This window comes from Zootoca vivipara, chromosome Z (assembly GCF_963506605.1).
Source record: "Zootoca vivipara chromosome Z, rZooViv1.1, whole genome shotgun sequence".
In the NCBI taxonomy this organism is placed as follows: Eukaryota; Metazoa; Chordata; class Lepidosauria; order Squamata; family Lacertidae; genus Zootoca; species Zootoca vivipara.
Window position 1 is genome coordinate 14,576,108 of NC_083294.1, and position 17,355 is coordinate 14,593,462.

The 17,355-nt window shown below is 43.1% G+C and overlaps 1 protein-coding gene across 8 annotated transcripts in view; it reads right to left on the bottom strand.

The window, feature by feature from the left end:
• FUBP3 (far upstream element binding protein 3) overlaps positions 1-17,355 on the bottom strand; it is a 58,169-nt gene that overhangs the window by 26,003 nt on the left and 14,811 nt on the right. For 4 of the 8 annotated variants that reach the window (XM_060270199.1, XM_035112981.2, XM_035112977.2 and 1 more), the window contains exons 3-7: positions 7,760-7,810; positions 7,156-7,189; positions 5,581-5,627; positions 4,350-4,421; positions 3,223-3,280 (exon numbers count right to left, since the gene is read on the bottom strand). In XM_060270199.1, coding sequence (XP_060126182.1) covers positions 3,223-3,280; positions 4,350-4,421; positions 5,581-5,627; positions 7,156-7,189; positions 7,760-7,810 — 262 coding nt within the window. The remainder of the gene's footprint in view (positions 1-3,222; positions 3,281-4,349; positions 4,422-5,580; positions 5,628-7,155; positions 7,190-7,759; positions 7,811-17,355) is intronic. The other 4 variants (XM_035112983.2, XM_035112982.2, XM_035112979.2 and 1 more) reach the window with 1 other exon arrangement.

Consider the following 17,355-nt stretch of genomic DNA (forward strand, 5'->3'; position numbering starts at 1 on the left):
GAGGCAATTATTTCTTTTCCTTCTTTTGGGGGAAAATGAAACTGAAAGTAGAGAACCCTCAGTGGGGAAAGAATCTTGCTGTGGCTGTGACAGTGCTCTTAAGGTGGAACCTTAAGGGGGAGTTGGAACTTTTAAAGAAAATGAGTTACAAATAACATCAAAAACATCAAACGTATCCAGTACAGCAAATATATCTTTGACTTTTCCAGTGACTGTTGGGATCATTCAAAAGTTGTTGGCTGAACAATTAAAAATGATCAGATCAATGTTTGATGAATCAGAGGGTGATGAAATAGAAAATATCCAGAGACTTCAGACCAAATCAATGAAAAGCTGGCAGGACTGGATGATGAAATAGTAAAATGGGGGAAAGCAGATGATGAAATGGGATTGCCTTCTATCCAAGGATTTGGAGGAGAGGATGGAATCATTAATAGAGAGATGGAGAGTCACCTGCATTTGACACTGATGGCGCTGCAAGAAAAATAAGCCTATGGAAAACCCCAATCCTGGCCTTTCTTCAGTTTTAGCAGAGAGAAAGTATTCTGCATATGATTTGGAGTGAATTTAGAGAATGATGCTAATAAATTCATGGTGCTTTCTCTGGAAAAAAATGAAAAGGGAAGCTCCTAAAGGAGGAGATCCAGAAACTATCGTAAACATAAAATGGAAAACAGGAAATTGAATTTGAACACATGGAACTGGGTATGAATTGAAGAATATATAGTATGGGGAGGGGGAAATTAATTTTATTAATAGGGATAAAGTTAATTATTAGTAATAATAATTTGGGAATCCCTCCTGAATATTTCATGGGAAGAAGAAATGAATGATTAAGACACTTTGACTTAGAATATGGTTTGACAGAAAGTGGAGATGAATATTAACACTGACGGAATGTCGTTAATAATCTTTTTCTTATGTAACCAACAGACAGAAAATTGGAAGTTTATTTTCTCTATCTTTAATGTTTCTTTCCCCTTTGTTTTTCCCCTCTTGTCTTTTCTTGTTTCCCCTCCCCCCCTTTTTCTTCATGTTTCTTTTGGAATACTAGGTTTGGGGGTCTTTATTAAGCTCCAGGAATTAAGTATTTATGGGGTGGTGGGTGGCTGATGGAGGACCCTGGGTGGAATAAAGGGAAGTGTTGGTCTCCCAGGGTGAGAGGCTAGGAGGAAAAAATGAGGGATTCCAAGTGAGAGCTAGGAGGGACTGCTATCCTCTATAGGTGGTGGGGGCTAAGAATCGCCTCCAGGAGAGGACTCAGTATTCTACTTGGTTCTCTTTGTAGTTTCTGTAGCTATTATCTTATTGATAAACAATGTATTCAAATACCCACTTGGACATGAACTTCACTGGGTGGTGGCCTTGGGCCAGCCACTGCCACTCTCAACCTATCTCACGGGAGTGGTGTGGGGATTAAATGAAAACTAGGACCTGGGAGAACAGGGCTCAAATTCCCCCCTCAGCGATGAAGCTCACTGGATGGCCTTAATCTAGTTACTTCCTCTCTCAACTTAACCTACCTCTCGGGGTTGTGGTGGTGGGGAAATGGGGAGCAGGAGACAATGTATGCCACCTTGAGCTCCTTGGAGGAAAAGTGGGATATAAAAATGTAATAATAATAAAAAACTCTTGCACCTGCTGTCCCCCCCCCATTCCTCTGCTGCTGCCTTTCCTTAACCGATTGTCCTCAACGGCAGAAAGAGGTTCTCTTTGCTCACCAGGAGTGTGTGTGTGTGGGGGAGGGCTTGGAAATGTTTCTTCTCTTCAACAAACCACTGTTCAAGTGAGCCAAGACCTTTGGATGCCTCTGTAACAGGCTTTTTTATAAAAAAAAATTACACAAAAGGGAGAGAGATCCTTTGTGCTGCTCTAGGAGGTTTGAGAGAGTATTGAGGAGTAAAAGCAGGAACGAGACATGGCTGACATGCTTCGAGAGGTCCAGACTATGGGAAGCCCGGAAAAAAATAATAATTAATAATTAGGATTACAATTTGGTTCTTTTCTTTTAGTTTATTGTTTTCAATTGGAGTATGATCATATATTAATGGGCAGTTTGTACTGGAAAATTAATAAAAATGATTTTAAAAAAGAGAGAGAGAGAGAGTATTGAGGGGCCTCCCCTCATTAACACTATAGCTTGAAGATGGTGAGCCACACCAGTCTTCGGGAGCTTCTTTTCTTCATCAAGCTACAATGCAAGTGAGAGAAGACCCTGGGTGTCTCACTCAAGCCCCCGGGTGTCTCTCCATTTACTTTCCCAATACTTCGGTGCAAAAAAAAAAAAAAGAGGACTTGGTGGGCGGGCAAGCAAAGTAAATAAACATGAGCATAAAAAGAGCTTGCTGGATCAGTCCAATGATCCATCTAGTGCAACATCCTGCTCTCTCTCATAGTGACCAGTCAGACACCTGTGGGGAAACCTGCAAGGAGGACCAGAGCTCTAGAACACTCTCCTCTCTTGTGGTTTCTAGCAACTACGATAGTATTCAGAAGCACTGTGGAAGCAAAACAGAGTCATCACGGCTAGTAACCATTCTCTTCCATGAATTTGTCCAATCCCTTTTTAAAGCCATACAATCACTGCCTCTTGTGGAAGCAGGTTCCACAGTTTTAACTATGCGCTGCATGAAGAAGTCCTTTATTTTATCTGTCCAGAATATTCCAACAACCAGTTTTGTTGGATGTCTGAAAGTTCTCATGTTACAAGAGAGGGAGCAAAACTTTTCTGCATCCACTTTCTCTATGCAATCCATACTTCTATAAATCAGTTTTTATCAACAGAAAGAGAGGCTCCCCTGAAAGCTGAACCCTCCTCCAAGTGGTGCTGCTCACCACTTGCCATTAATAACAAGAGTTGCATGTCAGAAGGCCAGTTAAATGCTTCTCTGGGGTCTTCTCTGCAACACCAGGGTAACTTTTCAACCCTTAAAAGGGTGCCCTCGTTCAAGCAAACTCACTTGAGAGTTTTTGTAGAGGACCACAAAGTCAGTCTACGCTGCGAAATGGAGGTAAACAGCCCTTCGATGGGCCAAACTGTTGAGCTATTATGTATGAGATAGAAGTTTTTGGAGCAGAGTGAGTCTATGCTGGCTATAAAGAGGATAGCAAGCAACTGAAGAGAAGAAAGGGGGTAAGAGAAAAACAAAAAACGAAGAGGGAAGAGGACTAAGGGGGAAAAGTGGAGGCAACCATTGTATATGCCAATTAGAAAAAACTCACTCAATGCTCTCTGGCGTTCCGGTCAGCACGCAGGGTCTCTCTGGCATCCCGCCACTGTCTGTAAAAGACAAAGCAAAAGAAAAGAAAGATCAACAGGTACTGGGTATCTGATAATTCTCAGCAGCCTATCAGTTTCCAGCTGGTTGAATAAAAAAGGCTTGATTACTTCAGTGCATTCTATGTTGGGCTGCCCTTGGGCTTGGTTTAGAAGTTCCAACTGGTGCAGAACACAGAGGCCAGGCTGCTCATGGGGGCACCTGGCTGACAGCATGCGACACCTTTGTTGAAACATCTGCACTGGCTGCCCACCCACCACCGAGCCAAGTCCAAGGCAAATTAGTCTTGTACTAATTTACAAAGCCTCAAATAACTTAATAAACTTAAATAAATAAAGCACACACAGAGACACTCTGCCTGGCTATGTGTAAAACAGACTTTGGCTTTTGGAAGCACAGAATCTTGAGTTCTGTCCCCTGTATAAATCATCCAAACAAGCAAGCAAATTCTGCACACATTCCCTTCAGTGTCCTTGTTTTAGACTCGATATTGTTACTCATGGGGAACAAAGTGATGCCAGGCTTATACTAAAGCTCGCGTGTGCAACGAAAAAAACTCACCTGGCATTGAACAACTTAGGACCGAGGTTGCTATATCCATTGTCAGCCCTACTCAAGAGTAGACCCCTTGAAAATTAATGGACCTAAGAGAGTTGGTCAAGTTTATTGATTTATCAGTCAACTCTGAGTAGGACTAACAATGGCTGCAACACCATGGATCCAAAATTGTTCAGGGCTTTTAAAGCCGTCTCTAGATTGCCCCCTTCTATGGAGAAAGGAAAGTACTGATTTTGGGAGAGGAATGTGGGGCATATTTTTTCCCATTGGGATTGATCCTTCTTGTGAATGGAGAGGGAGAAGGCTCTGGCCCTGGCAAGAAGCCTTGCAGAAGAGTACTTTTGGAGTCTAATAGGATGTTTTACAGGACATTTCTATTATTCTAGCTTTTAAGTTGGTCAGGCCATTTTATATTTAATATACCAATGTAAAAGACTAACAGGTGTGTGTAATCTTAGTGCTGCCTTGGTTCTTTGGGAAGCTGGAGGTGGTGAGGGGGTGAAATAACCTTACCTGGCGCAATCTGAATTTTGCAGCCTGACTCTGCCTGAATCCGAGAAATCTGCTCACCACCCCGGCCGATAACTGAAATAAAATTTGGAATTGATCAGGATTTTGCTGCTGCCAACAGAATAGAATATTGCTGGGTTTTTATTATTTCAAGAGCAAGATGTGAACAAGCACATGACTGAAGTTTTGCATTCAACTATGTAGGGAGCATTTGTAAACTTAAATGTCTGGAAGAAGATGAGATGAAGATGCAATGCTCTGAAATCACAAGTTTCAGGTCTCCCGCCCACCTATCTGTTAAGTAAGTGCAACACCTTCAGTCAACAAAAAAATGACCACTCCCAGTCAACTCTGCTAAACCAATACTGTAGCTAAGTTTCAAATTCTGCTGGCAGGCCATCCTGCTTGTGGCTTTTGGGGCATCTGGAGTGAACAGGATGCTGGACTAGATGGGCCTCTAGCTTGATCCATCAGGGCTTCTCTTAAGTTCTACATGCATGCCTGGAAGCAGGATGCCTTTGAATACCAGTTGCTGGGAGTGCACTCAGCTTGATGACTTCCCACAGGCATCTGGTTCATCAGTGCGAGATCCAGATGCTGGACAAGATAAGCCACCTTTGGCTAGATCCAGCTGCAGGGCTCTTCTTACGTTCTACCACCACTACCTCCGAGTACTAGTTGCTAGGAACTACAGGTGGGGAATGTGCTGCTCAGGTCCTGTTTGTGGGTTTCACAGTGTGGGTGTCACAGTGGCACCTGGTTGGCCACTGTGAGAACAGAAAGCCAGACTGGGTGGGCCCCTTTGGCCTGATCCAGCAGGGCTCCTGGGACCCTGAGCAGGCAAGCACATGCTTCACACCACCAAGCTGCACACCCTCCCCCTTGAAATAGCCCTTCAATGGTATATCCTACCCCCCTACATACACCCCAAACCATTTCTCCTCTGCTCACCCCCTCCAACCCCCACATTACCGGCAAAGTTGGCCATCAAGGTCTTTAACTACAGGCCACTGTAGCACTCAGGAAGTAACTAAATTATCCTCAATTGATTTTAAGGTTCACGTGGAAAGCATTTCCCCCGAAATTGCCACGTTCTCAGCAGCATTAACAGAAATCCACGCTGTTATGCTGAGCACTACCTATCATAATATATATTAGTCTTCAGATGGAAGGAGTGTTCACAAAGGCCCCGTATGAAGGGAAGAGAAAAATTGCTGCAAACTGGAATACTTACTGAATCCAACCATTTTATCAGGCACTTTGAATTCTTCGGTTATTACCCTGAAGAAAAGAGAAAAGGGAAGACTCATCATGACAGATAGACATCGTCGCCTTTTCCAATAACATCAACTGTCACAGGACATTTAGGAAATTGAGTTTCCATCCCCAGAAAGTGAAGTAGGAACTAGTTCCAATATTATGGAAAACTGGGTGATGAAGAATGGAGCTTTTAGCCAGTAGTCCCTACCAGCTTCCTACAAGGGTGACTGGAAAGGTGCCCCCAAACCAGTCAGCCCATGCCTTAAGTGCTGTCGGGAAGGGCTTGGTCTTGCCCCATCTCAGGGCATGAAGCACATTACAGACATGGGCATGGGCTTTTCAATGTGGTGGTGCACCAACTCTAATGTGGTGGCCTTGGTACCAATGCTGCTGAGTTTACAAGGCCAGCTGAAAGGACACTTCTTTGCCCAGGATTTTGCAGGGGTTTGATTCTGTTTGGCTGGCTGCAAATTAACAGCTAGCCCATCTGTACTACTGAGGAGGAGAGGAAAGTAATATAAAACATATATTGCTGATTGTGGAAAAACAACAACCTGAAAGTAGGTTGTGCCCAGGATCCTATTCCAAAGGCAAAAACTAGGCTGGGGTCCAAAAAGGCAGGCTGTTTTTGAGTATACATCTGGTGGGTGGGGGATGGCTTTGGGATTGCAGTTCTTGAATACCACCAGAACACACATCATGCTACACGGCAACCTGCTTTCTAAACCAACTGGGAAGGGCCACAGCTCTCCCAACAGCATTCTCCAGGTAGGAATTTTTGGTAAACCACTTCAAGGGTTTTTATACAATCAAGCAGTGAACAATTTCACCAAATAAGTAACTCAATAATAGGACTAGGGAAGTCCTCTGACCTCACACATGTGAGAGCTGCTGACAGTCAGAAAAGGCAATACTGAGCTAGATGAATTAATGGTAAAAGGTAATTTCCTATTTGGAAAGAGACATAGCTCAGTGCCAAAGCACCCACGGTGCATGCAGAAGTTCTCAAGGCTCCAAACCTGACAGCATTCTCATGTAGGACTGGGAATGTCCCCGGTCCCAATCCTGCTGCCAGTCAGAGTGGACAATACTGCACTAGATAGATAACTCGCCTGATACTGTGCATACACATACAAACACAACACTCTTACTGATAGCCTTTCAAAAGAAGCCTATGCTTTGGCACAAAAACCTGTTGTTTCAAGGTTTTCGTGGGTTTTCCCCCCAAACTCCATTTGGTTACCCTAAGCAGCTTCATGAATCTCGGCCTGACACAACGTTTAAGTCAATGCAGACCGTCCTTTCTGTGTTACCCACTGCGTACGCCTGCCTCATCTCTATCCAAACAAATGCATGCAATATCCAGGAACACAAGCAGAAAACTTCAGTCTTGGGGCGGGGGGGGGGAGGGTGTGGGAAGAGGAGAAACTGAGCCTACGCAGTTCTGCCACGTTCTCAACCTCTGACTCCCTAACACTCCAGTACAGATGGCAGATCAATAAACAATTAGAAGTGATCAATAAATAATAAAACATAACCCACTGCTTACCTTTGATGTACCAGGGCCCCTAACTGGTTACCTACTGTGTCGGAGAAGAGAGAGAAAAGAAAAAAATCAAAGCATTAGTACGGATAAACTAACTTCATCTCTATAGCGGGGGGAAAAAAGAGTTCTTACCATTTTCATCAAGGGGGGAAAAGAGAGCGAGAGAGAAAATAAAGGAGAAGCAGCGCTAAAAAACAGCAATTTAGGTTCAGTGGCTGAAATGTGTTACGTGGAACAAGAAACAGGAGGGGATTTCTTGATCAACAACAGCGGAGAAGCGAAGTGTCCAGCTGAACGCAGGATAGGAAATTGATCCGCCTTGCTCCCATGTGGTGAGAGGCATGGGGAGGGGGAGAAATCCAGCACCTCAGGATCCCAGAATCCCTAGAAAAGTGCAGCCCACCCCAACCCCCCCAAATTAAACCCAATGTAAAAAATAATAATAAAAGATCAAGCAGATTGGTACAGCATTTAAAAGGTGGGGAGAAGAAGAAGCCATAATACACAAGAGATTTGGAAGGATTTAGTCTAATCAAATGCACTGAGAGAGAACAGAGAGAGAGGGAGAGATTGAGGAGGGGTTTGGGAGTGGGGACTTGCAACATACTTCTCTGGGTCTCTCTTAACTGTGCTCCATGGAGCCAATTTACCCGAAGACCTGTTAAAGGAATAGGGCTGTTAAAGAACCTTGCATCATCACCAAGTTTTATGTGCTATGACATTTCTATTCAATACGACCAGGGGAAGAGCTATGTGCAAGGTTGTCTTCTGTGAGCGCACACATACCCCAATCAGAAAGTTTCCATTAGTTGTTGTCACTACAATTTATTACCTGCCCTTCACCCTAAAGCCCTTGGTTGGGTTACCATTATTAAACCACAACCTTAATGCTAAAACACAATATTGCATGATATCAGAAACAGTTTAACACAACTTAAAATTACAAAAAGAGGTGTATCCTAAAGATGTACATGTCTCAAGTATACACAACTTATTCTTGCATTTGCAGCAGGGTTGAATAGATGACACTTTGGGTCCCTTCCAACTCTACCATTCTAAGATTCTATGTGCCAAAAGCCAGGGTAAGGTGATGCGTCTTCTGCATTTGCCGGAAGATGCATAGTGAAGGCACCATATGCACCCACAACTTGGAAGCTTAATACCAGGGAGAGTCTGTAAGGAAGGATGCGGTGTTTCAGGTATTTGGGGTCTATGCTATTTAGGGCTTTAAACACTAAAGTGAGCACCTTGAATTAGGTCCAGAAACAAACCAATACATCTATTTAAAAACAAGGGTTATAAGAGATCTGAAGGGAACCCCAGCCAGCAATCTGGCCACTACATTTGAGACCAACTGAAGTTTCCAAGTTTCCAATGTTTTAGGCAAATAAACACAACAGGCGAAAAGATGGCCAATCTATTCCTGCTCTACATCAATCACTTCCTGACAATACAGGCCCCCAAAGTCATTGACCAAGTGCCGATATTTTTATTGCTCTGCATCTCTTAGAATGGGAGCTGCCACTGAGCAATCAACACCCTGATATGCTATTTGAAAGTTCCCATTGCAAAATGAAGGAGCTCGTATTGGCTTCTGATCAATCTCATGGGAGCAGCGTATGACAGAGCGGGGAAGCCGGTGGCCAGAGCAGAATATACGAGTGATGCAAACGTCTTTTTTAAATTGTGGAGAATGAGAATGCTGGGATTGGGGGGGGGGAGAGCTTGCTAGCTGCCATCCCAAATCCATGTCTGCTCTTCTCTACCCTGGACTGCAGAGGTTTAAAGGGATGCTCTGGACTGTCTTCTATCCACTAGAGCAGTGTTTCCCAACTGGGGGCCATATCCCCCCCCAGGATATTGGGACCACAGGTGAAAACTGCATAAATTGGGGGCACAGAGGGAAGTAAGAAGTGAAGGGGGACGACGACATTTTTTAAAAAATCCTCATTGGCTACCTATCCACTTGGCCAATCAAAGGTGTGTAAGGGGACAGCCCACCAGGGCCTAGCACTCCTTTTTGCCACATGCATTTTCTTTGAGCAGCCCTGGTTTGCTTCTGAACTGTGCCTAGCCGAGCAGGGTTGTCTGCTGCTGCTGACTTGCACCTAAATAAATAAATAAGTTTCTACTCAGCAGAAAGCTGCATTGAGTTCAGTGGGCCTTACTCTGAGGTAACGGTGTGTGGGGCTACAGTGTTTTATCTAGGCAGCCGGGGCTCCTCCGGATGACAATATCTTTTTGCACCAGGTCAGTGAGGACCACTTGCTTTTTTATTTTTCCCAATATATACATAACTCTCTTTGCACCTTTTGGACTGTGTCTGCAGGTTTCCTCCTCTGTATCAAATAACTAGGGTCACATGAGTGTTGCTTACTTTAAATAATACACGGAAGGTGGATCTCCCTCGGAAGGTTCTGGACTCTCCTTCCTTGGGAGGGTTCTAAGCAGGGCTTGGATGGAGACCTGGCATGGATGCTTTAGCTGTGTTTCCTACATTGCAGGGGGTTGCACTAGAAAGATGACCCTTGGGGTCCCTTTCAGCTCTATGATTCTATGTTTTTGTTGCTTCAACAATATTTCGTTATGTTCCTATCATTTCATGTAATTGTATTTTGTAGAAATTATAAAAATTATAAATAAAACATGTTCTATTTACAAACAAAACATTTAAATAGCATCCTTTCTACCAGTAAGGGGGGGGGCAGATGGCCGTAGCCAGGATTTTTGTTAGGGGGCAGAACCTCATATTTGTATTGATTTTTACTTATGGGGTGCAGCTAGTCCTCTCCCCCCCCCTTGGCTACACTGGGGGCTGGGCACAGGAAGGAAACAAGGTTGGAAGAGGGCTATGGTCAGAAAAAGGTTGGGAAACACTGAACTAAAGGACAGAGGGGCTCTTACGCTAGCAGCTTAGTGAGTTTCAATGCTGTGCAACACAGAGATGCAACACTATGATGGCACTAAAAGAAACTCATCCAAATGGTGCAATCTACTGGACAATCATCACCTGTTTATGCGCACTCTAGTGCAATGATGTTCCTTTGGGACAAAATGTTTTGCTGGTGGAACAAGTATTACATACACACACAAACACAAACACCCCACATCGATTCTTGAAACAGACTGTGGGGAAAATTTGAAATTGCTAACATTCTACTACTGATCCAAGAACTATTCAGCAATATAGAAATAACAGTCCGAGAAGGTTTAAATGGCGATATGACTGATGCTTTTAAAATGTCATGAGGAGTGAAACAAGCTTGCATTCTGGCTCCCACTCTTTTAAACTTTCATATTAATGATTTGGTGCCAACGCAAATTCCCCATCCCTAGTAATTAGGAACAGAAATATCTCAATATTAATGTAGACAGATGATTTAGTGCTCCTTTCCCAACTGGGCCTCAAAAATCTCTTGGAGGTGTTCAGCACAAAATGTAAACAGGAAGGCCCATCTATAAATTACTCATTATGTTTGGCAAACACAGTCCTAGGTATAAATGGTGTTCAAATCAAGAAGCCATAGGACAACTTGCTCATTTAGATGCCCGGGTGTACTCTTGAGTAAACTCCTCGGTTGGAAGTGTCAAATGGAGGCAGTGCAATTTAAAGCACTGAAAACCATAAGGACATAGATGAAGTTTTATTACAATAAGGGAGGGCAGCTGATTGAATCTGCCCTAAATATATTTGGTAGCAAGTGCTTGCTCAAATGTTCTGTATAGCACTGAAATCTGGGGCTCTGATTTGAACTCCATTAAAGTTTTGGAAACTGTGCAAAATATTTTTGGGGGAAGCTATACTCTCTACCAGACCTTTTTTTCCAGCTGGAACTCACTGGAACTCAGTTCTGGCACCTCTCATGTGGGCACCATTGCCATTATAAGAGAACAAGGGAGGCATTCTTGGTGAGTCCCAGCACCTCTTTTTCTAGAAAAATAGCACTGCTCTCTACCATCAGATCAGCAGCTCTTTTTCATACAGAATCCAGGTAGTCAACAATTAAGGCAAGAGCAGACTGCACTCAGTTAATCTTTTTTTTAAAAAAAAGGCTTCTATGGCTATTGAGCCTCTTCCTGCGTTGTGCTATACAGAATTGGGTGATAACCAACTCCAGAAAGCAGCTTGTCAAGGTGTTTTGGACTATTACTATTTTCAAGAACTGAGCTCTGCATTGTCAACTGAGGGATTGGCTCTTCTGAATATAGCAATCCAGAAGGGACCTACAACTAATTAGAAACACAATTTTTTTTCCTTGGTACCCACACTTGCGAACTAGAGCTAGTTATCTAACTCTGACTAGTTTCCTTAAGAAATGCTTTCATTGAACTGTGTTTCTAAGTGATGCCCACAGCAGTCTTGGATGGTCACTACAACAAGGTCCCATACACAGGGAGATTTTGCATTTGTATTCATGTCACGTTTGCAGACATGAAGGCTGGCAACATCAACTCGGCCAAGTGAGAATCCTTTGCAGACAGCCACAGTGCCTGGAGACTGACAGCCAGGTTGTGTATCCATAGCAGTGTCCAGAGGAGGAATGACCATTGAGAGGAGTGCAGAGAGAAGAAATGCCACGGTGCATCTGCAACCGCGCAACCAGATGCCTTCATCTGCCCCAGCTGCAACAAAACATGTCTCTCCCATATCAGTCTCTACAGCCACAGCAGGCACTGCAACCTTCCAACAGTTTGACTTCAACCCCAAAGGCACACTTCTCCACAGTCTCCCGGGACAGACGGATGCCAACAACCAGAGGCACCAATAAGCTCATCCAGTGTGATTTCAGATTAAACTTCCAAATCACTACAACAATTTATAGTGATTTCATCTAACTCCCCTTTCCCTGATGTTTTCTTCTCTCTAGTATAGCATGTATGTTGGCAAATTAGGTTTTAAAAAGGCAAAATATTGGAGCTGTCAGAGAGGGAAACTGTTTTAGTGCTCAGGAACTTGGCAATGTCTATTTTTATTATGGATTATTATATCATGGATATATGTTCTGTATTCTTTTATTAATACTATTACCTAATACAAGTTTGTCATGGCCTTTGGCTAGAGCAATAAAATATGAACTTGACCAACGAGGGTTCTACAGGTTTCCTATAATGAATGAGAAGCAAGTGATGGGTATTGTATCCAACTACTGGTAAGTTTTGCTCAAAGTAGACTTACTGAACTTAATGGACGTAAGCCTACATATGTACATATGAACAGATCATACTACTTCAACCCACAGTTGGCTCATATTTTTAATGGACCATAGATTTTTAAATATTGGTTTTTTAAAATTGCTGCAAGTAGAAAATAAGTGCATCAAGGAACAGAAGGCTGAGTCAGAACCAAAACTACAGTTTCCTACTTGCAAGAGCATCTGTCTATTCTCATATTTGAACAGGGTAGCAAAGTCCACTATCTCATGTCAAGGTTCTGCCAGAATTCAGAGCAACCTTACGCAAAACATGTTCAAAAGATCACCTTTTCCCTCACCTCTATAACACAAACCCTGCAAGACATGGAAGCATGTGCAAGCAGTTAAGACTAGAAGGCAGTTATCCTTCCTGACAGCCCTTGTGGAGGAAATAAATTAAAAGAACATCAGAGCCCAAGGTTGCAAGGTACAGACAATCTAAAGCTCTATTTGCTGTCAAACAAGCCCATTTTGCTCTGAAAAGAGTTAGGCTAATAGAGAAGCAAACCTCTGGCTTTTTTTTTTTAACAGGGAGGGGATCGTTCAGAATGCAAGCTGCCATTTACTATCGAGGCAGAAAAAAATTTCCCCATCAGCCTCCAAAATAGAAGGGTCGGCTGAACTTGCAGCCCCCATCATCGTGTATGCGCTCTTTCCCCTCCCCACTTTTACATCTAGCGGGCACAATTTTAAGTTTAACGGCTGTCATTTTACTGCAAAATAAGGGAAAACGTTGCATAAAAATCGGCCCCATTTTCCAGGAGCAGCCCCCATCATTCAAAAAAAAAAAAAGTCTGAGTCTACCTCAATTGAGATTTACTCTGAAGAAAAGACAATCAACATCCATAGGATGGATTCATTTTTGTTTTGTCTAAATGAAAACATTTTTGACAAGTGTTGAAAAGAGGTCAGTGGCCAACCACAGCAGACTTGGACCACTTTGACCTTCTCCTATCTTCACTATGGGACATAGTCGCAGTGGCCTTTGAGGCTCTTAGCTCCTGCTTGTTTCAAGACATGCAGACAGGCACATTTTGCAGCACATAATTTAAAAAGGGGGGAATCTGTTCTGTGTTCCCAGCTCCATTACAAGCCCAGGTCAGTTCAGCCAATTCCAGCTACTGCTGTACATTAAGGATACTTTAAGGGAAGGAGGTGGGTGTTAAGACTGCATCTTCAATATGGCCAATAAAAACCCCTCCACTCTCTCTTCTCCCCTTCCCCCAACACCCTAAGAACTTGTTACAACCAGCACACTGCTGTTAAGCGCCTCATGCATAATCCTCCATCAATCAGCTGCCCATTTACAGAAATGGATAGGTATGCTGTTAAAAGTCATATCTGACGCTGAAGCTCATTGCTGCTCATCCCAGCCATGGTTAGGAAAGCCGGCCCAAGAATATGCACGAGTAATAGAGGTGAAGAAAAGGAACAATGAGATTTCGAATGCAAGCAAGACAAGGGCCCCCTTTTTCTCTTGTTGTCCCCCTGCCCCCCAGACAGCTTCAGCAGGAACAAAATAGGTAAATGTCAGTTCAAAAAGTTCCCAGAACTTTTCCCACTGATGCAAAAAATTCAGGCTTATTTGCACTGGGGGGAATATAATTTAGCATGCTTTAATAAATGAAACTAAAAACTTTGAAGCACTGCCATGCTAGCTAGATGTACTTAGGAAAAAAAGGTGGTTCCCCCCCCCTCAAAAAGGAGAAAACAGAACATCATAATAATCTCCCAGTTTAAGAAATTTCCTCACCCCACATGGTAGCTCAATCTTCATACAGCCAGGGGTACTTCCTAGTTAGCTCCCTGCCAGCAACGGGGCTGCTGTGGAACCTTCTCTATGGCCCTTATTTCTCTTTCAAGTGAAGATCTTCATTATACTAGTCTGTATCTTTCTTGCAGTTACTTAACTCTTCTTATTTAAGGAACTGTTTGTTTGCATACTACATTGTGGTGGCAACCATTTTACTTGTTTTATAATTGTATATATTGTTGCAACCTGCCCTAGGGCTCTATGGCAAAGGGTGGGCAAGAAATCATGCAAGAAATCAAATAAATAAATGAATAGAACAGGGATCAGCAACAGCCTCCAGAAGGCTTGGGATCTGGGTGAAAGGGGTGCATTGTGTAGCAAATTCTCTACATTTTCAAAGCTAAGCAGGGTCAAGTATGGTTTCACATTGGATGGGAGACAGCGTATTGAGATTACTACATGACACTCAACTTCTAACTCTACAATTCTATGAATTCTGAATTTTGCAGTTGCATTAATGGTTTTTTAAAAATCAATGTTATTGTCAATTGTTATAAAATGGTTATTGATTGCTTGAGTAGTCTGTTGACTGCAAATAAAATGATGGTAACGGTAAAATCCTTAATAAAATCAAACAAATCGGGGGCCGTCTTCTCCCTTGCTGAAATCAGGCTTGAAAGAAGAACCTGTAGCCAAGAGGTTGCAGAATGCGTGCTTGGCTGCACTGAGTGCTTGTCGGGCCCACAACCGTCTCTCCTGTTCACAAATGTGCCCAGGAAACCTTGATGAACACAGTCATAACTGAACAACTCCAGGGCCACCAGCTGTTCCATGTGACAACGAAAGTTAAAATGTAGAAAGCACATATAGCTGACTGGTGCTGAAATGTATTATAATTTAAGTCAGTGCCTAGTTGGGTAGTCTGATACATTTGTGAAGTTTTTGTTTCAGAAATAATTACAGGGAGCTGCTGCCCACAAAAACACTCAAAATGTCTTTTTTGCCAAGCATGAAATGGAGAGCACATTGTAGCAAGCCAAGAGGGGGAAGGGGGGGCTCACCCCATAAAAATTACAGTATTTTGTTTGAGCTTAGAAATAAAGTAAAACTCACTACAAATGAAGAAAAGAGACAAAAAGAGTTCAGAGAACGCACCTCCTTTCAATGCATTTAGGATCTCACAGTGAGCTAGCAGAACATTTGCAGTTAGCCTCAGACAACAGGGCAAAAGCATTTACACACCATGAACTTAAATATGCCTCAAGCATTCAGGAACTAATCATAGAGGAATACAGGTTTGATGGGGGACCTGAGACCTGCCAGTGACCTATAACTCCCATCATCCAGGTTGGTTGCAGCTGACAGGAGTACAGCGTTTAACAATATATGGAGGGTGAAACAGTCCCCCAGCCCTGATCTAAAAAGAGGCATCCTGCCATCCCGATTGTACCAAGGAATTCTGTTACTTAGATCAGATATGGGGATATATGTGGCCTTCCAGATATCGCTGGATTCCAACTTCTATCATCCCTGGTTATTGGCCACTATTGGTGGCTGCAGGGGCTGAAGGGAGCTGGGGTCCAACAGTATATGAAGGACCCACAAATATCCCCCAATTCTTGTTTGCACTAACTAAACTTAAGCATTTTGAAAACCTGTAACAGGGCAGCAATATCCAGAATTTAGAACATTTAAACATTTCACTTTACATTCTGAAACCACTCTTATTTTCCCCTCCAATCTTTCCCAAACTCACTAATGGTTCCAGTATTGGGCAGGGTGTGTGTGTGTGTGTGTGTGTGTGTGTGTGTGTGTGTGTGTCAGATGTGGGTATGTATTCTCATTTTTAAATCAAGGTTTCCAAGCACATACCAAGCACACCCCCTATTTGGGGAAGGGACTCAAATTTAAGAAAATGGGGGAGATGGCCCAGAGTTGTTGATCTTTATTTGCAGAGGATTGCCCAGTGTTGTTGAGCTTTTTAAAGGTGGGATTGCTGAAAATCGCTCACCCGCACGAGCCACAAAATCTGCCTCCCATCTGCCCCATCACCTTCAGAAGCTGCCTATTGCCCGCCCAACTGACAGAGCATCAGCCAATCAACACCACCCATTGATGCAGCAACAAATAACACACACAATAGCTACTGACAGCCGCGGCAGCAACCAATCAAATGTCCACCCTATGCACTACCCATGTATAAAGTGACCCCCACTTCTTGGCATGATTTTTAAAGAAAAAAGCATAGCCTTATACACAGAAAAGTACAGTACGCTGATTTGGCCAACTTATTTCTGATTGCAGCCCCTCATGTGGCTGCAGTCAGTGGATGCCACTCCAAGAGGGGTTTTCTGGGAATCCCCGGATGCAGAAAAGTCTCTACACACCTGGCTCTTTGAAACCAGCCAATAAGATAAAATCACAGCAGGTTGAACAGACCACATTTAGTCAGGGTAGTAAGCTTTCAAATACCAATCTCAGGAGGGGAGAATTGTTGCATGCAGCTCCTGCTTGTGGGCTTCCCACTGATTTGCTACTATAAGAACAGAAGGTTGGACTAAATGGGCCAGGGCTCTTATTATGTTCTGTTCACTTGGGTTAACATGAGCCAGTTCAATGGTGTTTACCAGCCAACCTATCTATGGTCCCACACACAGTCATGCTAGTCACATAATGAGTTAGGGGTATATCAGCCTATGGAAACCAACAGACTAATAGGACATACCTAACTCTGCAGCCATTGAGTTTGAACCAGCAGACTCCTGCTGCCCTCTCCCCTCCCCTCGCTTCCCAGGCACAGCTTCAACTGAATTTCACCATCAATTAATCAAGGGAACATTCAATCTAGCGTCATCAGCATTGCCAAAACCTACTTGTCATTTGACAAGCCCTGCCAGCCAGGTGCAAAGTTTTGATCAGTAATGTTTAACTACCACGGTTCTGTTTTTTCTGGGAAAAGAGTAAAGTGGCTTTCCAGACATAGTGACTGTGGAAGACATTATTCTCTTAATCACTTCTGGCATTCCAGTGTTAATCTGCTTTAAAAAAAAATAATTTTATTTATAAACTTTAACAAATAAACAACAATTCAAATTTAGCAATCCATCATTCCTCCTACAACTTCCCCTCCCTCCCTCCACGGTTCCCTCAAAATTTCAATTTATGCTGTATACTCTATACTTTCACCTTATCTCACAATAAAAACAAAAAGTTCTCCCCTACTGCTGCTCTTACTCAAATCCTATTTGCGTTAACATT